This window comes from Sceloporus undulatus, chromosome 1 (assembly GCF_019175285.1).
Source record: "Sceloporus undulatus isolate JIND9_A2432 ecotype Alabama chromosome 1, SceUnd_v1.1, whole genome shotgun sequence".
In the NCBI taxonomy this organism is placed as follows: domain Eukaryota; kingdom Metazoa; phylum Chordata; class Lepidosauria; order Squamata; family Phrynosomatidae; genus Sceloporus; species Sceloporus undulatus.
Genome location: NC_056522.1, coordinates 237,410,455 through 237,435,409, shown reverse-complemented (window position 1 = coordinate 237,435,409; position 24,955 = coordinate 237,410,455). Strand labels below are relative to the sequence as shown.

Here is a 24,955-nt window from a genome sequence, read left to right as displayed (position 1 = left end):
AAGACAGATGTACATGTTCCAGCTGATTCAACATTTCATTCAAGTCCAAAACATACTGCAGAAATAATTCAGTTTGAGACTGCTTTAACTGCCCTGGCTCAGTGCTAGAGAATTCTGGGAACAGTAGTTTCATGAGACATTTAGCCTTTTGTCTGAGAGCTCTGGTGCCACAATAAACTACAATTCCCAGGATTCCCTAGCACTGAGCCAGGGCAGTTAAAGCAGTTTCAAAGTGGATTATTTATGAAGTGTGTTTTGGACCTCAGTGACTGATTCTTCTTTAGCCAGAGAATTTATCAATACATTCACCATTCTCATCATTAATGCAATATAAGACAGGATTTAGATTGTTAGATTGTAAGCCTGAGGGCAGGGAACCGTCCAATTAAAAAGATTGTATGTACAGCGCTGCGTAAATTTACAGCGCTTTATAAATAAAGGTTAATAATAATAATAATAATTTATTAGTGTGTTTTTTTAATTTCTGATAGGAAGAACGTCTGAGCTTCACCTTCTTTTTTGAAAAGTTTTTGGTATCCATTTATCTCTTTCTTCAGCATTGGCATTTTCAGAAATGAACCTAAAAACATATTTGACACGTCTCTCACATTATTTGGGAGCTCTTGTGAAACAATGAATAGAAATATTTGTGAGATCTCCCTAAAACCAAAACTTACTCTATGCCATGTGAAAGTTGAATGACAAGAAAGGGGAATATAAATTTATCTCAGCATTTTGGAATCAAATAAAAAGTGGACTTCATTCCTCTTACAACCAACTGAAATAGTGAAAAGCTCTACAAGGAAACGGTTGCCTTGATGAAGTCAATTCTTTAAACATTAACCAGCATTTTAATTAATTCATCTGAACAGTTGCTTTGTTAAATACTTTCAGTCCCTGCTCAAGAGCAGAAACATAGGCTTGTTACAGACTGCCAAAATAAAGCTGCTTCGGTTCTCTTTGGAGGTATGCTATTTAAATGATGCATGGGTCCTAAGAGTCCGGAGGTCGCGCCAAAGCCACACTCCAGTCCTAAGCACTGGAGTGCAGCTTTGGTGCAGCTTCCGGATTCTTAGAATGCATGCATCATTTAAACAGCATACCTCTAAAGAGACCCGAAGCAGCTTTATTTTGGCAGTCTGTAACAGGCCATAGATATGTTTTTAAGGCTTCTGTTTAAGAAAGTCAGCCTCTCTTGAGCTCCATGTAGGTTTACAAAGAGGTCCATGGCACACCTGAGCTGCAAACTGTGGTACACAGCTCAAACATTTCAATTGTTATAGTCCCACGTGTATAAATCTAATCTAATCAAGTCTAATCTCATTTGCATCTATACAGTGTTAAATAATCTTTTCAAGCATTCTATTAAGTCCTAGTTTTGGGGAGAAAGTGGGGTGTAAGTAAATCAATATAATGTGGTTCCTTTTCTTCATACTGAAATTCTTCAAACACCCACCAAAACATTTTAGTTATAAAAAGCTCAATAATAATTACTAGATCTGCAGTATTTCATGGATTATGGAGATTAGCCAATCAAGGCTGCAATTCTAATGGACACTTATTTAGGAGAAAATCCCATAGATTTCCCCATAGGATACGTATAGTTTTGCAAACCACTTTTAATTGACTTAAAAACTGCTATTTGTTTTTTAAGGTTTTAAAAATGAATGTTAATATAAGTATTAATCAATATTATCAATAATATACACCACATATTAATCAATATTATCAATAATATACACCACATATAACTTGAAAGAAATACTTTTTCTATGACTGATAGATAACAATAAATAAATAACAGAGCTGAGGAAAGCATAGGCTTCTAGATGCTGTTGGGCCACAACTCCTATCATCCTTCACCATCACCTATAATGCCTAGGGCTGATGGTAACTTTAGCCCAACAACATCTAGAGGACTACATGTCTCCCAGCCCTGATCTAAAATAAGAAAAATAAATCAAATTTCTGCCTCAAAAATCCTGTCATTTTCTTGTTTAGCCATAAGCAAATATAATCATCAGATTAATGCATTAAAATCCTTGGAATTCATTAATTTAGATTTCCATTATCAGGTGGCAGGCATTCCTGATCTAGACTGATTGAGAAAATGTTTACCTGGATCTAGGTGTGTAAAGGATCCAATGACAAAATCCAGAGTGGAAACAGCCAGTAGGAAGAGAAGCAGCAGCTGGAGACGGATGATCCATTTCACACCGGCAAGGTTAATCCCAAGCAAGCCCAGCAGGACAGCAAATGAGATGCCTCTTATTGCCCAAATGTTACTGAAGCTCAGGAGATCAGAGATAGATTCAGCAAATCCAGTAATGTACATAGCACCTGCAACACACTAAAGGGTAGTTTTGTTTGTGAAACTCTCTTAAGTGATATGTTCCAAAGTAGCCTGAAGATTTTGCTTATTTTCGTATTTATACTTTGTTACATGTGCAGTAAAAGAACCATTCATGAGGCTGGCATATGAAACAATCATCTTTAAAAATTATAACATTTTCATAAAATGCAAATACTGTATATCAAACTCTGTGGGTAAATAACAATTTGAAGTACAATGTACAATTATTTAAAACAGTAGCATAGTGTAACAATAGAATAGCAAACAGAACATGCCCTGGCCAAATTAAGACAACCAACTGCCTCATTCTTCTTTTTTTTGGAATAAAAATGGATTCACTAATTTCTAGGAAGAGAGGACAGAAATGTATCATCTTCAAAAATCTCTTATTTGAAAGTACAGGCTCCATTTCAGGCCTGTTGCGGGCCTGTTTCACAACATGCTGCAGTGGTGATAATGATGCTGATGATGAAGATGATAGATTTGTTCCTTTCAAGCATCATTCTAATGTGCATCTGGACATATTTCATGCAGTAGGAAAATAAATGCGAAGTAGAAAATAGGTTTTTGTGCACTTGGCAATATGGGTTTTCATCAGTAACAAGGTTATTTCTTAAAATAACTAGATAAGAAAAAAATAAAGAAACAGAAATTGTAACCTTTATAACCCAAGTATATTACTGGGAGCAGCAACCTGAATGCTCCATCTATGCATGAGCAACTGTTAATGTGTGCAAGGCATTTCTTTACTATAGGAAAAAAAAGAAGATTCTGCAGATGGGCAAGCACTGGATTGTCCATGAAGTACAAAAGACAAGTACAAAAGGATTTATGCAGAACTGAAATTACTGCATCCACACTGCAGAAATAATTCAGTTTTTCACCACTTTACCTGCCAGAGCTGCAGCCAATAAGAGATATAGATCCTTCTGATTAATTGTATATAGCACACGGACATGTTGGGTCCATATGTGGAGAAGTAGTGCTGCAGTAAAGGGCATCAAATGCAAGTAGGATTTGACAGGTCCAGGTTCTCATCTCCCCACTGAGCCAATGAATTCATTTGGTGAACTCAATTTAGCAGTGCATTCTCTCTTAATCTGATCAGCCTCATAGGGTTATGAAGATGAATGGTCTGTACAGATGGGCAACATGCAGCCATCCTCTTCCTGGCTGGATCAAGGCTGCAGCAACCTCATTCCGCAGTCCTGATCCAGCCTCTGGAGAGTGTAAAAAGCGGCTCCTTTTTGAGCCCTGTAAAGGGTGCCATAGCCGTGAGGGCACGGTTTTGTGATGCCCCTTCAATGCAGCACCAGAGGGGCGTTATGATGGCACACACTATCTGGAAGGGCACACGCCATCATGACGCCCTATGGGCAGTCAGGGTGTCCAGTGTGCGGATACTGAGCACTGACTCCACCCACAGGCCGGCACAGTGCCGATCTGTATAGAGCAAAGGTCAGGAAGCAGGAACATTATTTGTGCTCCTTTGAGTCCACAGAATGAAATGTAACCACCTACTAAATATTTGTGTATTTACTGAATTATATCTATGCCTCCCACTTCAAAGTGTCCAAAGTTGTTGACATCAAAAACCGACAAACACTCTTTATGTTCAGAGACAGCATACTTTTTACTGCCAAAATTCTGAGGATTAATGAGATTATAGTTCCCATTCTAATTTTATATAAACCATCCATCTCACCTAGCATGCGAGTTCAACACTGCATAAAATATAGTTTAATGTGGAAAATGAGTGGATGTGCAAAGAAAGGAAAAAGTGAAGGAACACCAGTTCTTCACCTGGATGTCTTCTCCTGTTTATAGACTATGGCAGGGATGGACAACATTAGCCAATCTGGGGGATTTTCTGCCACTGGAACCCCACTCCAGAAATCCTGGGAGAAAACACAATTCAAAAACCAGAAATCTACTTCTGGTTCTGAATACAGGTAAACCTCTGTTAACAAAGCAGATATGTTCATGGGCATTACTTCTTAAACAGAGCATTTGGTACAAGAGGCAGAAATAATATGAAGAAACAGGCATAGGTTCCTATACCACCAAAAAATAAAAATAAAAGAGCATTTCAACATGTTTCAGCAATCTTTTTATTCAAAATTAACAATATGCACATGTAAAATAAAACAACCAGGTCTGATGAGTCCTGTGTAAGTAAAACACACACAAACACACACAACCATGTTGAACCTTCTAGAAACCACTTGAAGGCTTCTTCTAAAATGCATCCAGGGAATATTTTTTTTCCTTTCAGCAGCCTCCCCTTTGTTCTGATTTCCATTTTGGTGACCAAACATACAGGTCTGTTTTTTCTAACCTGTTCGGAGTAGCTGGTGAGGCAGCTGTTGTATGCCTAGACACACAGAGAGAGTTAAAACAGTGCTAGGGAGAGATGAGACCAACTTAAAGGGTGAATCACCCCTTCTGAAGGCTTGCAGGAGAGGAAACTGACCTTTTCTGATAGAAAAAGGATGTTCTGGGTGGGAGTTTAGTAGAACTTTCATAAGTAACCTTTGAGGTTCTCTGTACTGAACTTTTCCCACTTCTGGGTCAGAATTTCTGCTGAATGCAGTCCTGAATGTTGAATGCATCAGCAATGTGAGCTATGCCAATGACCCCATAATACTAGCAGAAAATAACAATATTGAAGAAAGTCAAGGAAGAAAGTGGAAAGGCAGGTGTACAGTTGCACATTAAGAAAACAAAAAATATGACCACAGATGATTTACATACATTTAAAATTGATTATGAAGGCATCGAAATAGTTCAAAATTTTCCACACTTGCCTCATTTATTAATCAGAATGGAGACAACAAACAAGAAATCAGAAGAAGACTAGGACTTGAAAGGGCAGCAATGAAAGAACTAGACAAGATCCAGAAGTGTAAATATAATTGAATACTAAAGTTAGGATGGTCCATGCCATCATATTTTCCATTTCTATATATGACAGTGAAAGCCAGACAGTTAAGAAAGTGGGTAGGAAGAAAATCAACTCATTTAAAATGTGGTGTTGGAAAAGAGAAGGTAAAAGAATGTGAGGAATCTGAATACAGAATCGGAAGCTGCCCTTCAGGCTGAGGGGCAGCATTTGTCCAATGATGTGTGGAAAATCAACCAGAATATTTCCTATCATGAGCACCCCAATTTTCCAGTGCACATCAGAAAACGATCTGAGACTAAAAAACCATTCCAGGATAGCTTCCTACATTTAGTAATATTTGACAGAGAGAACTCAGTTGATGAGTCAATTATTGATTAATTATGCAAGCTAGGCATTGTAGTCTACAAGCAGCAGTAGGACTTCCAGGAGAAGACTGTTGAAATTTCACAGAGAGACAGAATCCTGTTGAGTAGTTGTGCTAGTGCAATACCTACTATGCCAGCAATTGTGCTTTCTGGTCCTGGCAGAAGAGCAGTATTCAGAATGCATTTGTTTCAGTGCTTCTAGTCTATTGCACATGGGTTTGCAAGAAGTTATGCTTTTCCCTAAGTGTGCATATGTACAAACCCTCCTTAACTGTAAACAACTGCACAGGCAGAATCCCTTGGTTTCAGGCCCTGTTGTGTAAACACTCCTTCCAGCAGTCCAACCTTGCCCAACTGTGTCCACATATACTTATGCTAAAAAGCTGTCAAACAGGATCTTGGTCTGTCTATTCACAATGGTAATGAAAGGTAATTCCTCTTTCTATGTATCAGAATGCAATTTCATTCATCTATATCATGCTGTAAGGATATTTATTGGAGAAATAATTAGGTAAAACATTCCCTATGTAAAACCATATGCAAAACCTTATTTTATATTCCAAACTGTAAAATAATTATTATTATCACTATTATTTATATCCTATCTTTTTCCTGACCTGGAACTCAGGGAAGTTCATAACATTAAAAAAAACCCAGTACAATGGAAAGCATATAAAAATAGTACATTAATGTTTTATGGGGAGCTAGCATTTGGTTTCTTTGGCATCCAAATGTTACAAGGCAAAGGTATACATACACAGCAATGCAATTACAAGTTTCAAAAACATCACCAATAAACCATAGTTTTCATAGTATGACAACTATACATTTTCCATTGAATATTTTTCACATCTTGCCTATAACAACAGAAGCTGTAATGCTTTTATATTATTGCCTTGAATAAAAAAGTGAGGGAGAGTATGGAAGATTACTGATTTTTTTTGGTAAATAAATGAAAGCACTTTCTCCAGAGTCTAGAATACCTACCTGACCAAAAATATAAAGAAGACCAATCGTCCCTCCAACTTGGCCTCCAAGGACAGTAGAAATCATTGAGTAGACCCCTCCACTTCCAATGCTGCACCGCTCACAAACCCCAATGCCAGACAAAACAGTTACTAAAGCAACCAAGATGACGAAGGATACCAAAAACATGCCCATTAGAATGCCGGTATTGCCCTGCAAGAGGGAAAAAAAAAGAAAATGTTGATGCCTGAAATGGGAAAGCTGATACAGGACATGGATCTGGCAACCATACGATAGATACAAGAGAAAACAGAGATATGTCTCAAAATGCTCAAAAAGATGGCCTCTTATCAGCTGATGGTCTTTTATTAGCTTGGCTTTTCAGACAACAAAAGATAATATTTTTATGCATCTTGAGATGTACATCCTTTTTCTCTTGTGGATTTTATTGAACATTATTCCATTTTTGCTATCATTTGTTTCATCCAAGGCTAAAGGAGATGTGGACCCTTGTTGGTAGTAGTACAGATGAACACTACAGGACAAATAAAGTTCATTGCCCCTGAATATCACTTAAAACATGGAACTGCTCTCAGAGGAAGCCAATTTCAGACAATTTTCAACTGTATGAATAACTTGGTTTTTAGATGCATTTCTCTTTCTGTTGTGCTGTGTGCCTTCAAGTCATTTCTAAGGTGACTCTATCACAGAGTTTTCTTGGCAAGATTTGTTCAGAAGTTTGCCATTGCCTTCCCCTGAGGCTGAGAGACTGTGACTTGCTCAAGGTCACCCAGTGAGTTTTATGGCCAGGCTGGGAATCAAATCCTAGGACTTTACCACACAGGGGTCCAATGCCGGCCTCAGAACGCAACGGAAGGGAACATAACGAGTGGGGGACGGATTTTACTGCACACAAAGAAGTCCCTCACTTGTTCCGTTCCCCTCTCTTCTGTGCCCTTTCCGTTCCAGAGGGGATGATTTTTGAGAACTGTTCTGAACAGTTCTCAAAAACTACCCCGTCTGGAATGGGATGGGCACGGAAAAGAGGGGAATGGAACGGAATGGGGACTTTTGTGTGCGGTAAAATCTGTCCCCCACTCGTTTGGCACTCGTTCCTGCCCATTCCGTTCTGTTTTGAGGCCAGACCGAGGAGGACCTGTGCGGTAAAGTTCCTAGTCTTCAGAGTCACAGTCCAACACTCAAACCATTATGCTATGATTCTATGTGTGCCTTCTATGTGTGCGCACTCGTGTGAAGTCAAAGGTTTTCATGGCCGGCATCCATAGTCTTTTGTGGGTTTTTCGGGCTGTGTGGCCATGTTCTAGAAGAGTTTAGTCTATTTATAAACTCTTTATCTTATTTATCTTTATTTATAAACTCTTCTGGAACATGGCCACATAGCCCAAAAAACCCACAAAACACCAATTATGCTCTTGCATTTCACTTTAGGCCATATGTATTAGATCTGGAAATTAGTAATTGAAAAATCCCTAGCATTTTGAAGATGTGCTATATTGTACAACTATATATAAATGAGACCATTTAGGCACATATAATTTGGGATCTACATTTATCTGCATTTCAAATACACATAGAACACTAGCTAATAGGTTTCTTTGTTTTACTTGCTTGTGCTACAAAAGAAGGCAATGTTTTCGTCCTTGATGAAAGCCAGAGTGTCTTGTTGGCCACTATCAAACTGTTAGAAAGTTCACATGAAGCCAGTTATAAGAAGGAAATGTAAGCATGCATTTTCTTAGTGCTGAATTTTTTAATATTTCGAACTTTTCTACAAATCACTACCACATCTGAAGGAAGACTGTGAAAGGATCAGCCATGTTTACTTTTCTCAAAAATAATCAGGGACAACAGAACTCTGAGACGAACCTAGAGAGTACTCATATCTTTCACACACATGCTAAAAATTATAACTTGTAGGATTTTGTAACAGGGACTATGCAATATAGTATCTTTCGACAGAAAAATAAAAAAGCAGACAATTTTTTGTTCCTACGTTTCCAGCGCTTTTATCATATGAGTCCCATTAGAAGGGCCTTCTAGTGTTATTAGCAGGCAGATGCTAATTTTTTTTTAAGCTGACCTCCTAATTCTTTCCTGTGAGTTTTATATATTCCCCACTGTGAACAAATTCCAGCATTTTGCTTCCTTCTGCCCATCTTCAAAGCACTCTCTGTGTTGCTCTTATTCCACAGGCGTGGTGTTCCTTCCTGTGATGACTTTCAAGGAGGAGCAATTGGCTTTTGGGTTCATCTGTTAGTTACTAAGTGTTGCTCTATTTGTACACAAGAAATTAGGGTACACTTGTGCCATGAAAATCTCCACATAGCACCCACTGTCCCTGGCAAATATGAGAACTACATGGCATTTAGCTCACACAGGTACACAATGCTTTTGTTTTGCTTATTTACTTTATAAAAGTCCACAGATGCAGCGTTAGAACAATGCTTTCCTTTTAAAAAATAGCTGCTTGGGGTGGGAGTGTAAAAGAGTTGCATGCTAGCAGATGTGTGCATGCTGAGTTCTGGCTCCAATTCCCCTTGATCTGATGCAATTGTCATCTAAACCAGCAGGATATCGAACTGAAATTATTTTTTATGAAGGCGACAGCATTCTGGATACATATCAGTTATGGCGGGGGGGGGGGAATGAGATGAAATGAAGAAGAAGGAGAAGGAGAAGAAGAAGAAGAAGAAGCTTCTTTCTAGTTTGGATGAAAAAAATAAAGGCAGTTCATCATATTATCATTAAAAGTGATTTTGTGACAATGTACATGTGTGTATGTATGAAGGAGGGGGGAAATGGAGGGAGAGAGACACCACTGTGACGCAGATGGTTTGGGAAGCAATAGTGGCCACAGTGTTTCATAGGGCCATGCAACAGGGCAACTGCATGACAAAACTGGAAAGGATTTCTGTGAGAGATATTACATGTATCTGAAGTTTCACAGGTAATTTTAAGCAAGAGACAACAGTATGGCATAACAGCTAGAATGTTGGTTGCTCAAATCCCTGCTTAGCTAAGAATCTAACTGAGGGGCCCATACCGACAGACCAAAATAAAGCTGCTTCAGGTCACACTGGAGGTATGTGTTTAAATGATGTATGCGTCCTAAGAGACCAGAAGCTGTGCCAAAGCTGTGGTTCAGTCCTTAAGATTGGCATGGCTTCTGGACCCTTACGATGCATGCATTATTTAAACAGCATACCTCCAATGTGACCTGAAACAGCTTTATTTTGGCCTGTCTGTATGGGCCCTGAGTGGCTCTGGACTAATCCCGGCCTCTCACTCCAAACTAATTTGCTAGGGCTGTTGGAGGATAAAACACTGCCCTGATCTCCTGTCTGGAGGATGGCAGGATGGAAGTTTAATATGGTAACAGAAGATGCAATAAAAACATTCTGGTGAATTAATTCAGAGGTAAAAAGAAAGGACTGCACCAGCATTTAGTGGCAGTGGAGTCACTAGAGTTGATGTCACCCAGTGCGGTAACTCATGGTGTCACCCCCCGCCCCCATCAACCTCCTCCCATTTCACACCATACAAAATCCTTAGTAATGCTTTTTTGCACTAATGTTACTCGTAAATCGTAATTCTCAAATATCACTGAAAGTAATGCTAATAGTTGTGACTTAAACAACTAGCAAAATTGAAATTATACCTTCAAATTATGACATCATATGCACAACCTACATGTATTTACATATACATAATGAAGATTTGGTTAAAATATGATGTTTTTAAAGAAAAAATTAAAAGAATATTTTAAAAAAACATTCAAAAATTTAAAATTTAAAATTTTAATTTTAAAGAATTCTGGGGCCTCTCCTTTCCCCTTCCATCTAGCTTCACCCCACTCCCATAATCTCTTACAGCATTTTAAAGGGAAGCAGATGAATGCCACAGCCCATTTCTGCCAAAAGATAGGTGTTTGAGCAGCAGTGGTGTCAGCCCCCGTTAGGGTGTCACCTGGTGTGGTTCGCACCTCCCACACCCCCTTAATGACACCACTGTGTAGTGGGTTTGAGTACTGGACTATGATTCTGGAGAGCAGGGTATGAATCCCTACTCAGACATGGAAACATGTCAGGCAAGTCACACCCTCTCAGCCTCATAGGAGGGCAAAGACAAATTCCCTTCAAACAAATCTTCCCAAGAAAACCCTGTGACAGAGTCTTAGGGGTGCCATTAGTTAGAATTAATTTGAAGACACAACAATAAGTGGAAAAGGCAAATACTATTGCGAGGATATGTTATACAGTGGTCAGTTTTCTTTGCTAAGATTCAATGGATGCCTGCAGGTACTGACTAAAAAACATACCTGAATTACACAAAAGATAGCAAACATCCAGTTCTTCCTTGAGGCACTAAACTGTGCCATTGTGGCATTGAACATATACTTATTCTTGGCTCATGCAGTACCTCCTTAATGGCACCCAGTGGAGAATGGCTTGTTAGTTCAAGATTCCTTCCATCCAGAGACAAGAAAGCCCATTGCAACTTGCTTGCAGTGGTAATTTAATTGTATTTTAATAACTTTTCATTTATGATTTTGTAAATGTTTTAACTGTGTTTCAACTTTTGTATGCCAATATTCCCAATATTGAGGTAAAAGTGCAGTATAAATGACTGATGGTGACACACTAGTCAGTTATTGTGGAAATAGACAGCTGGGGCTTTAGTGTACACTGCTGTTCACGTAAGTGCAGTTTTTGGATAAGTATTAGGAGGTTTACAATTATCACCACCACTTGGCACAATTGTTCAGTTTAGCCTTCCTTCGCCTGGTACCTTCCACTGGCTATGCTGGTAGAGGATTCTAGGCCCAGCAGTTCAAACAATTACCTGAGCTGTGACCAAAGCTTCTGAGTGCTCAGAAGGTGTGTTGTGTAGCCCCCAGTCACCCTGTCCCAAAATCTCTCAACTAATGGAAGTGGGGAAGCAGTGTGGCCAAGCAGAGAGAAAGGGTGGAGAGAAAAGGCATCAGCATTCCCTACTTTTAGCAAACTCCACAGTAGCTGTTCAGCTCCCCCCAAGTGTGTGTGTCTGTATGCACCGAGTACCCCTCTAATTCTAGCTTCAGCCTCTTATGTTATACACCTCTAACCTAGGTGTTTATACACCCGGCTGTGCATCTGACTTTTCTTTTTTTCTATGCACAATTTTAACTCGTCTTAATTCTCTATCTTTTTTTAAAAAAAACCAACACTTTAGCAAAATTTTTGAACTCAAAATCAACTTTCTAAATGTAGCCTTCCAACTGCACGCTTGAATCCTTATTCTGAAAATTTTACTCAGTGAAATTTTACTAGAAGATTCCTGCTAAAGGATCTGAACTATTTTTGTGCTTTCTGAAGAAGATAGTCACATTCTTATAGCCTTCACAGTTTTGCATATAAGTCATATACAATTTTAACTTTGATCAGCATTGGGAAATTTGGTCTGAGAGACAGAGAAAGAGTAGCTTTTATTTGGGCAGTAGGAGAGTGCTGGTAACCATCACCTGAGATTATTATACCATGGTATTTAAGTAGTACTTGGAGGAATGTAGGGGAGGACATGTAACTATGGCAACATGTTTCACCCGAACAGTTATATTCAATCAGCTACTCTGTAAATAACTCAAACTATTATTTTATTTTATTTTACCATTTGTAAAGCAGCAAAAAGAACAAGAAAAAGTTAAAGCCACAGAAACCCACGTTTATTTTAAGCAAATTGATTCTGGGCTTCTCTTTGCTGAGAAAAAGAACATTTATAATCTCAACTACAAATCACTGTAGTGGAATTAAGAGGGTTTGGAAACTGCTGCCCTAAGATGCTTAATTGGGAGTAAGTTAGGATATTTCAGTAGGAACCTGGCAGGATGTAGAATCTAAAATATGGATGGCTACAGTATAGTCCCCAGGATCACAAAACCCAAAATGCCACCCTTCCCCATTTTTTGTGTGGGCAAATTACCTTTTCGACTGCTGATGCCTGCAGAAACAGCAATTTAGTAATAAAACTGAGCATTGCCTTAACTTTTGTTTTTTCATGACTTCTGCACGTATTTAGGGTCAGTGTGGCTCATGGTGATGCTGGGGGTGGAAATTTGGGCCCTAAATCTTCCATAGTTCTTTACCACAGTTTAAGATGTGTTCATTGACTGACATACTAGACACCCTTCCCCTGTAGCATGTGATAAACAATCATCGCAAGTTACAGGGTGCAATTTCATAGGTTAACACACTGTCTGAATTTAAAACAGTATTAAAGACCTATGGTATCTCTTCTAGTGCACCTATCCAGTCGATTTTAAACTATGAATTTTAAATTGGTATATTTTGAACGTTATGTTGTATTATGTTAATATGTCCTATGTTTATGTTTAAATGGTTTTATGTGTTTTAATCTACAGTATAATGTACCCTACCTCAAGCCATAGGGAGAAGTGCTGTAAGAAATAAAATTGATTATTTGTTATTGCTGTTATTATTATTGTCACCAATGCAGGCCAGCACTGGGCACAGGTATGACTGGGGTGATTCCAAGTTAAGCTTTTATTGTTCAGTGCCATTCTACTTCCCATTGAATTTTACGTCGGGGTGAATGGTGTGAGGGCTTAGCTGCCATCTTCTTCTATTTGTGCCCTTTCCTGTGTTTTCCCATTACTTCTTCACTCTTTTTTCTTACTACATCAACAACAAAAGATCCATGAAGCAGGGGAAGACAGAAAAACTGCAGCATGCCTTTTAATTGGGAGCTCAAGCAGCCATCCATCTGGAAGTGCCCTTAGACAGGCCTTCTGGATTCATTTTCACCATCAAAACAATCTGCCATGTCAGTGTGAAATAATGTACTGAAAAGTTGGCAGTAGCCAGATTGACAACCCAGCAGAATAGATCTGTATCACTTGTAAGGCATTAAATACTACTGCTGTTGTTGCAGTTACATTGCTGGAATTCACTCCATGCCTCCTACCAACTAACCACTTTGCACTGTGAGATGTAAGGGCCACAAAGGCATCTGAGCAAACTGTCTTCTTGGCGTACAAGGCTACCCATTTCGTCACTCCAAAAGATCATCTAGAACATCTAGAAGGCAATGCCATAATCACAAAAAGTCAACATGGGTTTCAGAGAAATAAATCATGCCAGACGAATCTGATCTCTTTCTTTGATAAAATTACTAGCTTGGTAGATGAAGGGAATGCTGTGGATATAGCATATCTTGATTTCAGTAAGGCCTTTGACAGAGTTCCCCATGACATTCTTGCAAACAAGCTTGTAAAATGTGGGCTAGACAAGGCAACTGTTACGTGGATTTGTAATTGGTTGACCGGACGAACCCAAAGGGTACTCAACAATGGCTCCTTTTCATCCTGGAGAGAAGTGACCAGTGGGGTCCCACAGGGGTCTGTCCTTGGCCCAGTACTGTTCAACATCTTTATCAATGACTTGGAGGAAAAAATTGTGGGAATACTTATCAAATTTGCAGATGACACCAAATTAGGAGGAATAGCTAATACTCCAGAGGACAGGATCAAAATTCAAAATGCCCTGAATAGACTAGAAAGCTGGGCCACAGCTAACAAAATAAACTTCAACAGGGAGAAATGTAAGGTACTGCACTTAGGGCAAAAAAATGAAATGCACAGACATAGGATGGGGGACACCTGGCTTAAGGAGACAACATGTGAAAGGGATCTAGGAGTCCAAGTAGACCACAAGTTGAATATGAGTCAATAGTGCGATGCGGCAGCTAACTAGGCCAATGCGATTTTAGGCTGCATCAATAGAAGTATAGTGTCTAGATCAAGGGAAGTCATAGTGCCACTATATTCTGCTCTGGTCAGGCCCCATCTGGAATATTGTGTCCAGTTCTGGGCACCACAATTCAAAAAGGACATTGAGAAACTGGAGCGTGTCCAAAGGAGGGCAACTAAAATGGTGAAAGGTCTGGAAACCATGCCCTACGAGGAACGACTTAGGGAGCTGGGGATGTTTAGCCTGGAGAAAAGAAGGTTAAGGGGTGATATGATAGCTCTGTTGAAATATTTGAAGGGATGTCATATTGAGGAGGGAGCCAGCTTGTTTTCTGCTGCTCCAGAGACTAGGACCTGGAGCAATGGATGCAAGCTGCAGGAAAAGAGATTCCACCTCAACATTAGGAGGAACTTCCTGACAGTAAGGGCTGTTTGACAGTGGAACACACTTCCTCGGAGTGTAGTGGAGTTTCCCTCCTTGGAGGTCTTCAAACGGAGGCTGGATGGCCATCTGTCGGGGATGCTTTGATTTGGATTTCCTGCATGGCAGGGGGTTGGACTGGATGGCCCTTGTGGTCTCTTCCAACTCTATAATTCTATGATTCTATCAGTGCATGGCAACTCATACCACAGCATATATAACCCAAGCAGACTTTAAGAGCCCTAAAAGCTGCATGTTACACAAACAATGCTAAACCTAAATACCCTAAAGCGACCAGATCTCATCTGAGCTTGGAGCTAAGCAGGGTAAGCCCTGGTTAGTACTTGGATGGAAGACTACCAACAAATACCAGATGTTGTAGGCTATATTTCAGAGAAAGAAAATGGCAAAATCACCTCCAAGTAATTAATGCCTAAGAAAACCCTATGAAATGAATAGTGTTACCATAAGTAGACATGTGACTTGAAAGCACATGTTTAAAATGTTTAATCCACATTTTAAAGAAGCAATCAAACTTGTTGAACACTATCCCTATAGGTTAAACTAAAATCATGAGTAGATACACGGTTCCACTGACATGGGAGCCATTAGCTGCTAGTCACTAGCTGCTACTACCTTCAGGGTAAAATGTAGTGCAAAATGTTAATGGATAAACACCTTGGTTTTAATTATTAACTCCAACTGCAGTCTGAATGAGGTTGTGGATCAACAGCAATGGAACTAGTTATTTAATTCCTTATACTTACTACCAGCCAACCAGTCCTTAGAAAGAGAACTACTCCAAAGATATTGATCATACAAGAGGTAAAGACTCCATCCCATGTTCCAAAGAGCACAGGTTCCCAAACAAACAGCTGTATCTTCCACCAAGGTCTGTTGTGCAGCTGAGAACCCTGAAAGAAAGCCAACATTTTAAGAGTCTTTTCCTTTTAAATTTTGCAGACAAAGCTGATTCAAAACATTTTGCTGAGAGAGAACAGTAAGTGGTACACATGCCCCCTACACTCATCCAAGTCAACGTGTGTAGTAACCAAAGCCAGTGAACTTACTCTGGCCCCCAAGACAGAAAATTCCATAAGCACGTCCTTTCCCTGTCCCTGGTTGTAAAATAAAAATGCAATAATAACAAATTTAACAACTGCCCCTTCATGACACTGAAAATCATACCATGCAATACGTCCCAGATGGAGCACATGTGGCCAAGGAATATCAGAGTGTGGTCATGGTGGAAAAAACTTTTAATGAGGAAGGATATCCAGACTTGGAGAGGCTTGTAGCAGTTTGCTTTTGCCTGAACCTACTGTTAAGGGCATGATTCTTTTAAGAAAACTTCAGCAGAACTCTGGGGTGGAGGGAAGGGAAAAGACTGAATTCAAGGCAATTACGGGTCAAAATAGCAGGCCAAAATAACACTGCTTTGAGTCACTTTGGAGATATGCTGTTTAAATGACACACGCATCTTTAGAGGCCAGAAGCTGCGCCAAAGCATGGCTTTGGTGCGGCTTCTGGCCTCTTAGGACGCAAGTATCATTTAAACAGCATACCTCCAAAGTGACCCAAAGCAGTTTTATTTTTGCCTGTCTGTACTGGCTCTATGTTTAGTTTCCCTCAAACATTGGTGGGTTACACACCACCAAAAAGTATGTGCTCGGTACATACTAGAGTTAGGAAGGGGCGTCCTTTCCAGACACCCCTAACCCTAGTACGTGCCGAGCTCGTACAAAATGGAGCTGCCATTTTGACATAGTGGATGCTTAGCATCCGCATGTCTCGGCACCATTATGATGCCGCAAGTGCGCCAATGGCGCTTTGCGTCATCATAATGGTGCGCGGTTTGGCCGCTGAGGCTTCCTCGCACAACAAATGAGGGCGGCGGGAGACCGCCCTTTTCAGGCGGTCTGTAAAGCGCCTTTGTCAACCTCTTAGGCTTCTGCTGAGTATGTTCTACTCAGCAAAGCTGAATTTACCTGAATATTTCTGTACCTGGGTGCAACACCAACAAGTCAATTTTCCAGAAATGTCATTCTTTTTTTTTCACTCGTCGAGAAACTTAACATATGGGAGTTTTTTAAATCATAAATTTGAAATTCACATCTTTGTAGATAACTAAAGAATCCAAAACAATTTCCCTATGTAAAGTGGCCTTGCAAATAGAGTTGCTATAATTCTCTACTAAAAACGGGACAAATGTAGGACAAATGTAGGACAATTGTAGGATAAAATTTAGACCAATACGTAGGACATTTAAGAAAAATGGAGTACCTTAAATGTCCTACATTTTGGGCTAAATTTTATCCTACAACTGTCTTAGATTTTGGTCTAAATTTTGTCCTACATTTTGTTCCGGTTTTTAGTAGAGAATTATGGCAACCCTACCAAACTATTTGTGAACAGTAAGAAAAAATACAAGCCCTCTGTGGATGTTTCCAGAAAGTGAGCTCCTGATATTGTGGGTCAAAACCCATTACATCCTGTCCTAACTTTTTCTTTTTAATAAAAAAAAGTAGAAATGGTGGAGAAACATCAAAAGGTTACAGAGAGCAATAAAATTCAGTAAACAAGGCAGAGTATTTCACATACATATATATATATATACACACACACACACAGCTTGAAGCATGCTGTATTGAATTGCTCCCTCCAACCCCTTGCAAACTTTTTAGCAGCCAGAACTCAGTTGAAAAAAAGAGGGTCTGTTAAGCGTACCTGTTGTGCTTCTTCATGAAACAGTTCTTGCACCTGTCCCTCACTCCTTACACTGGTACTATCCCTCAGCAAGAATGGTCTACTTTTCACATTAAAGCTGTAGCTGGAGGGTGCTGCCATCATTATAAATAATAGAAGCTCAGTGAGCATCAAGCTAAAGATCAGCTATCACACTTATGTGAGTTCCTGTAGGGCCGAGGTAAGCATGCCAGAGGTTTCATTGCTTTCCTTCACCTGGTGCAGGGAAAAGCCAGAACAAGTGGTCACATTCACAGACTGTAGGCATAACAATTGTAAAAACAGTGGGGGTGGTGAGTAACAATAAAAACATAAAAATATAACAACATTTGCATATGATAACAAAAGAGATCTTAATTCATCTGGATGCTAGACCTGGGGCCCTTTCACACTACAGGAGACTGGAAGCAGGTAAGTGCTGTCCCCCTCATCAAAAGGAAGGTAGGGAGAGAGGAGAATCTACCAACTCCAACCTGACATCAACGCCAGGGAAAGTTCTAAAATAAATCATTAAACCGACTGATCATTCAGAAAATAACAGCTGGAATTCTGTATCCTTTTTTACAAACTTTTTTTAGTTAAGTATACTTAGACCTGATGGAAACATCATCACTATCATATTTATCATTATTATTCTGCTTTGGTCAGGCCCCACCTGGAATATTGTATCCAGTTCTGGGCACCACAATTCAAAAAGGATGTTAAGAAGCTGGAGTGTGTTCAGAGGAGGGAGACCAAAATGGTGAAGGACTGGAAACTATGTCCTATGAGGAGAGACATAGGGAACTGGGTATATATAGCGTGGAGAAGAGATGATTAAGAGGTGATGTGATAACCTTGTTTAAGTATTTGAAGGGGTGTTATAGTGAGGATGGAGCAACTTTGTTTTCTGCAGCTCTAGAGAATAGCACCCAAAGCAACTGATTCAAACTACAGTAAAAGAGATTCCACCTCAACATTAGGAAGAACTTCCTGACAGTAAGAACTGTTCAAGAGTAGACTATGAAGTTTATTGCACCGGGGATAAAACGTTCCCCGATGCGTTCTAATGGGCACGAGCAGGGCCGCGGACGGAGCGTGATGGGAACCCAATGGTGCCCAGAACGCGACTTTACCGCACAGGGAACACTGCTGCCGCCGCCAAGCATTCCCATCGGGTTCCAGGGGGCGCCATTTCTGGGAACTGTTTCAAAGCATTGCCTGGGAGAGTGGTGGAACTGCCTCCTTTGGAGGTTTTTAAACAGAGGCTAGATGGTCATCTGTTGAGGTGCTATGATTGTGTGTTTCATCATAGCAGGCAGTTGGACTGGATGACCCTTGGGGTCTCTTCTAACTCTATGATTCTATGAACTGGCATACTGGGGTGTACCACTTTTGAACTTGGGGGGGTTCTATCTAGCTATGGTTTTATTTGTTTATAAATAAATCATAACTAATATCCATTGACCTTGCTATGTCTCATTCACCCTGGCATGGTATTGCAAGAGGTAAGGTGCTTATATCTGTGAACTACTGAGCTTTAGGTGCCCCTCCCTCTACTGCTGTGAGAAGTGGGCTGGTTAGTACAGCTGTTCTGTTTCTCCCCTTGATTGCTCCTGTCTAAAAGGATCAGAGAGAATGTCTAAAAGTCCCAGCTTCTCCCCAGAGCAGGGAATGTGCATGTGCTTGGGGCATATGTGACCTTTAGGATGATCTCACTGGGATATGGCAGTACCATCACATTAGATGGGGTTGGGGGACCAAGTTTTCACTTCTCTTTTCTGTGAAACACCAGTTGCATCTATTGTTCACAAAAAAAAAATCTTATTTTACCGGAGAATCATGGATCATGGTAATCTTAGCTATGTATAAACTTCTCAGGGAAACTTATATTAGATCATGTTGTATTCCGGAATGGGAGACCTTATTGAAGCCTTGTCGAAATCTCCTATTCTACAAATCTTGTAACTCTGTTTTTTAATAAAAGGAGTTCAGATCAGTCTGGCATGACTTGGTTTTAAAAAAAAAACATGCTGACTCTGAGGTCCAAAAACACACTGCAGAAATAATCCAGTTTGAGACTGCTTTACTGCTCTGGCTCAGTGCTAGGGAATTCTAGGAACTGTAGTTTTGCGAGATATTTAGTCTCCTGTTAGAGCTCTGGGGCCAAAATAAACTACAGTTCCCAGCATTCCCTAGCACTGAGCTGAGGCAGTTAAAGCGATCTCACACTGGATTATTTCTGCAGTGTGTTTTGTAACTTAGTTAAGTATAGTTAGGCTGAAAACAGATGGCGCTAAAGGGCCAGCATCATGCCACCCCTTTGTGCGCTGGATTGGGGCCACAGCAACTGAATGCCATGGCCCCAATCCGGTATTTTCCCAGCACAAAAAGAAATGGCAAATTTCTGCTCCTTTTTGTGTTGGAAAAAAGGTGCTCCTTCCAGATTGGAAGCTTTGGAATTGGAAAAAATTGCCACTGGAGGCAATGGGAAGCTGTTGTGAGGGAAAAGTCAATGTGATAAAATCAGCCTAACTTCCACATTTGGCTCAAATTCGAAAGAGGCGAGTCAGGCACTGGAGGCGGTGCGATGAAGTCCTACGCCGCTCCTCAGAGGGCATGGTTTCCAGATCCTTCACCATTTTTAATTGTGGTTCCCAGAACTGGACATGGTATTGCAGGTGAGGCCTGACTAAAGTAGAGTAGAGTGGTACTATTACTTCCCTTGATCTAGACACTATACGTACTTCTATTTAAGCAGCCTAGAATCACATTGGATTTTTTAGCTGCCGCATCACACTGTTGACTCATGTTCAACTTGCGGTCTACTAGGACTCCTAGATCCCTTTCACATGTAGTCTTGTTAAGCCAAGTGTCCCACATCTTTATCTATGCATTTCATTTTTTCTGCCTAAGTGCAGTACCTTACATTTCTCCCTTTTGAAATTCTTTTTGTTAGTTTTGGCCCAGCTTTCTGTTGTGGGGGCAGGAGAATAAAAGCAGAGAATGGCTGTTTCCTAAAGGCATCTGGTCTGCCACTGTAGGAAATTGAATATTGGATGAAATCAGAGATTTCCAATTGTGTATGTATACTACAACTCCCATGGGTCCCACCGCCATGCCAACAGAGGGGAATAGCAATCCAACAACATCTGGGGATAAAAGGCTGAGAACCACTCACCCTTTGGTCTGTGATAGTAGGCCTTTGTTCTCGTTTCTAAAAGATAAACCGCTCACTAATAATTTTTTCTACTACCATATGCTGCAATCCTATATGTACCTTTCATGATATAAAGGGGAAGGTAATGTGTGTGTGGTCTTTTAAATCACCGGTTGACTTATGGCAACCCCAAGAATTTCATAAGGTTTCCTTAGGCAAGAAATACTCAGAAGTGGTTTTGCCACTTCCTTCCTCTGAAACATAGCCTACAGCACCTGTTGTTTGCTACATGTCTCCCATCCAAATATTGATCAGGGAGGATCTGATGCCTCTAGGGTATTTGAATGGCGGTACTGGAGTCTTAATTTCACACAGATTATGTGTGAAACATTGCAAACTTTACCAGCTTTAGCATGTAGATATACAGTGACACTGATAATGTCTATCCCAGAACTGCCAATGCTTTTATATTCCTTCAGCAGTACCAAAGTGCCTGCTTTTGCCCCTTAGGATATAATTATCAATAAACACATACTAAAGAAGGAAACTCTCTGAGCCAAAACCACCACTTTCAGCAGATGGCTGATTTCTAAAAACAAAAAGGTTAATATATTTCTAACCATATATGTGTGTGGCCTCACTCATTTCCGATGGAGCACTCTTTCCTATTAGGTGAGAGTTACTTATTAGCTGTATTATGTAATTTGATATGGTATCTCATACAACTTAATTTAAATAAAACCATAGCCCACACCACAGTTGATTCCTTTAAAACACTTTCCTCATGGCACCCAAGGGAAAATAAATGAAAGATAAGTGAAACTGCATTAAAGCAAATAAAGCCCAAGGAGGAAGCAGTTAGATTTAATATAAACACAGTAATTTTAACGAGATAGTATAATTTCTCAGGTAGCTGCTGTTCTCAAGGAAAGCAAGGGGATGGATAAGAATTGAGATTATGACATTAAGAAAAATCTTTCACAGAATCTTGTCAGCTTTTTGTTCAGTGTCAAGTAGATTGTTTGTGAGCAAAACTACTGTAAGCCAAATGTTTTATGGACAGGTGGGATATGCCTGTTGAGCAATATTATATATAAGTTATGAAGGTGCTTCAGGTCATATGAACAAAACCATCTCCTATACCTATAGGCTACAGTTCCACATCCCATGTCTGTGAGGGACTGAAGGGAGTTGAAAAAAGCAAGGGCCAAAATCATGTATGTCATTTCATGCAACATAAATTTGTGTGCACTGAAATAAGTAGCAGAGCCACTAACAAACCCAGTTGTGAAGGTGCGTAGACTGTTAAGATGCATAAACGATGCAGATCTGGCATGCCCAATGTCCACCGGGACACACACCCCTTGTCAGGTTCCCATTGTGTATTAATCTCTTTGCAAGCTCTGAATCCCTCAGATTTCCTGCCCTGGTGTATAGCAATATGCTTTGCTTGCTTATAGTATTTTAATGCTGAATTAATTAAGTACTGGATGACAGGATTATTATTATTATTAACCTTTATTTATAGAGCGCTGTAAATTTACACAGCGCTGTACATACAATCTTTTTAATTGGACGGTTGTGATGTCAAACATTATTGGTGGTGTTAGCTGTCTACATTCCTTGGGATGGTTGACAAGCAGATGTGTGGGGAACAAGCAGGTGTGTGCTCTGATTTAGGTCCTTCACATTCACCATTCCCCCACCACCTTCTGAACATTTCAAAATGCAGCTAGTATGTACGCAATTTACTGGAGAGGAACATGTCAGCATGTAACTCAGTGCTTGAATTGGCTTGAGAAGAGCCAATGCTCTTTTGCTTCTTGTATCTTTTGATTCTTGTATTTAGGGCTCTGTGCAATAATCTCCCCCAGTATAGCATTTCAGTTAGTATGGTATGCAAAATCTAAGAATTTAAGATCTACAAGAAAAAGATAATTGTCTGTTCCACTCGGTAAAGGCTGAGGCGAGTCTTTCAAGATCTGCCTCTGCATCTGTAGAATGGTCTTCCTTTGGACCATTTGACTGAAGAAGGATCTCAACCATCTTATTTAAGGGTTGAACACCTTCCTGTTTAATTCACTGGATTAAGCTGTTGTGCCTAAGGTTGCTGACATGGGTAGTGATTGGTGGGATGGTGGGGATTTTATGTATATTTACAGTGTTATGTTTTATTGTCTTTGTCCTTGACTGTATGTTTGATGTTCTGCCCTTTGGTGGAAAGGATATTATTAATAAATGTTGTTGTTGTAACCACCTTTAAGACTGATTTATAGCATGAGCTTCCTTGGATTTCAATCCACTTTACGGGTAATTAACTTGTTTAAAATAACTAGTTGTTTATAACTATTCTTCCAAAGTGCTTTCCAGTTGATTTTACCCAGTCATATCCTGCTGCTGAGCAAGAAGGCTGCGTACAAGGCTAGTGGCTGCTGATGGCCTTATTCTCCATTCCATGTAGTTATATGTTTTGGTTCAAAGCATTGCAGGCATTTTCAGAACCTGAAAAATGACTTTTAAGACAAATATAAGGATATGCTGAAGCCATCCATAATGGAGCATGATGCTCTATAATCTGGTTCGGGCTTGCTTCAGGTTGTCATTATACTGATTCTTCTTAAAAGTAACTTACTTAGCTTTGTATGAAAGCTGGCTGAAAAGGCTCCCTTCTACCCAGCTCACATGACAATGGTTAGTGACATTGTTACTGTATATCGTTCCTTTATCGTCCCAAAGTGTAGTGGAATCGTCTTAACAGATAGATGATTCCCAAAGATTTTCACATGAGGCTGTTAGCGCAGGGGTTAAATGCCTGTACTGCAGCCACTCACTCACAAACCATAAGGTTGTGAGTTCAATACTAGCAAAAGGGCTGAAGCTTGACTCAGGCTTGCATCCTTCTGAAGTTGCTAAAATGAGTACCCAGCTTGTTGGGGGCAATTAGCTGACACTTTGTAAACCACTTAGGGAGTGCTTAAGTGCCAGGATAAGCGGTATAGAAATGTACTAGCTGCTACTGCTGCTGCTGCTAGAAAGCTCTTGTAGCACCAAGAAGGAAGTTGGCAGTGTGAGCTTTCCTAGACTTCAGTCTACTTCCTCCAAATGCATTTAGTGGAGTGCAAATGCATCTGAGGAAGTAGACTGAAGTCTAGGAAAGCTCATGCTGCCAACTTCCTTCTTTCAGTGAGCCTCCAAGGTGCTACAAGCTCTCTCTACTGACTGATTCTACAGGCGAACACAGCTGTATCTTTGAGCTCAGTGAGTGGACCCTCCTGAGAACCATCTGGACAGTGCTTCTTGGCCTGTCCCAAAATGAGATCACGCTGTCCTAAGTGGAGTGGGACCCTGCCTCTACCACTGCCACCCGTCTTCCATTGCCACCAGACGAGGGCAGGGTGACCAGGTGTCCTCCTTCCATTGCCACTTTCTGTCCAGGAGGGATTCCCAAGCGTCCTCCGTTTGGAGCAGGACTCAGAAGCATGGGTTCTCTCTCTCTCTCTCGGAGTGTTTTTAGCTACCATTTGCTCCTGTCCTCCTTGGGGCTGATTTAGGCCTGGCCATTTCCTGGATCCAGGAGCCACCCCTTGCCCCAGTTTCCCCAGTCCAGCCCAGTAGCCCTGGCCACCAGCCCCAGAGAGGTAGAGAGAGGAACCCAGCAGTGGAGCCTGAAAGGCAGCCCCTTTCCCCCCTCTCTTTCCCTGGCTGTCTGACTGGGGAGGGAGCCCCACAGACTCCTAGGAAGGGGACCAACTCCTGCTTCTCAGTCAGGCTCCAGAGCTTTCAGGACAAAGGAGGAGGAGGGAAACGAAAAAGACTCCTAGGAATCTCCATTCCTAGCTTCTCAATCCTGGTTAAGAAAAGGGAGGACTTTCCATGGCCCAACAAAAGCTTTTTAAAAAGACTCACAGGACTGTCACACTGAGCTTCTCAGTCCTGGTCAAAATGGAGGACATTCCAGAAAAAGTGGAGGACCAATACAACCCAAACAAAACCAACCGAAGAAAAACACTACGCCTGGAAATCCTTCTCAGCGATGCCCCAAAAGGAGGAATGAAGGACACGGCACAACAAAGGCCCCAAAACACCCCCAGGAGGGTCAATTCATGTTTTTAAAAATCGTCCTCAAAATGGAGGACACTCCAGAAAAATGGGGAGGACGTGACCAAACGAATGCTGAAAGCACTCCTAGGAATGTTACAGGCATGCTTTTGGGTTGGGCTCAGAATGGAGGACCTTTGGGAATCCCTGCTGGAGTGGAGGAGGAAATGTAGGACATGTCCTGGAAAAGGAGGACCC

General features: G+C 40.6%; 1 protein-coding gene across 5 annotated transcripts in view; it reads right to left on the bottom strand.

The window, feature by feature from the left end:
- SLC12A8 (solute carrier family 12 member 8) overlaps nt 1–24,955 on the bottom strand; it is a 98,531-nt gene that overhangs the window by 73,356 nt on the left and 220 nt on the right. For 3 of the 5 annotated variants that reach the window (XM_042447113.1, XM_042447116.1, XM_042447117.1), the window contains exons 2-5: nt 17,503–17,736; nt 15,543–15,689; nt 6,611–6,802; nt 2,119–2,350 (exon numbers count right to left, since the gene is read on the bottom strand). In XM_042447113.1, the coding sequence (XP_042303047.1) occupies nt 2,119–2,350; nt 6,611–6,802; nt 15,543–15,689; nt 17,503–17,652 (721 nt within the window). In that variant the 5' untranslated portion in view covers nt 17,653–17,736. Of the gene's footprint in view, nt 1–2,118; nt 2,351–6,610; nt 6,803–15,542; nt 15,690–17,502; nt 18,020–23,291; nt 23,425–24,955 lie in introns of those variants that run through there. The other 2 variants (XM_042447115.1, XM_042447114.1) reach the window with 2 other exon arrangements.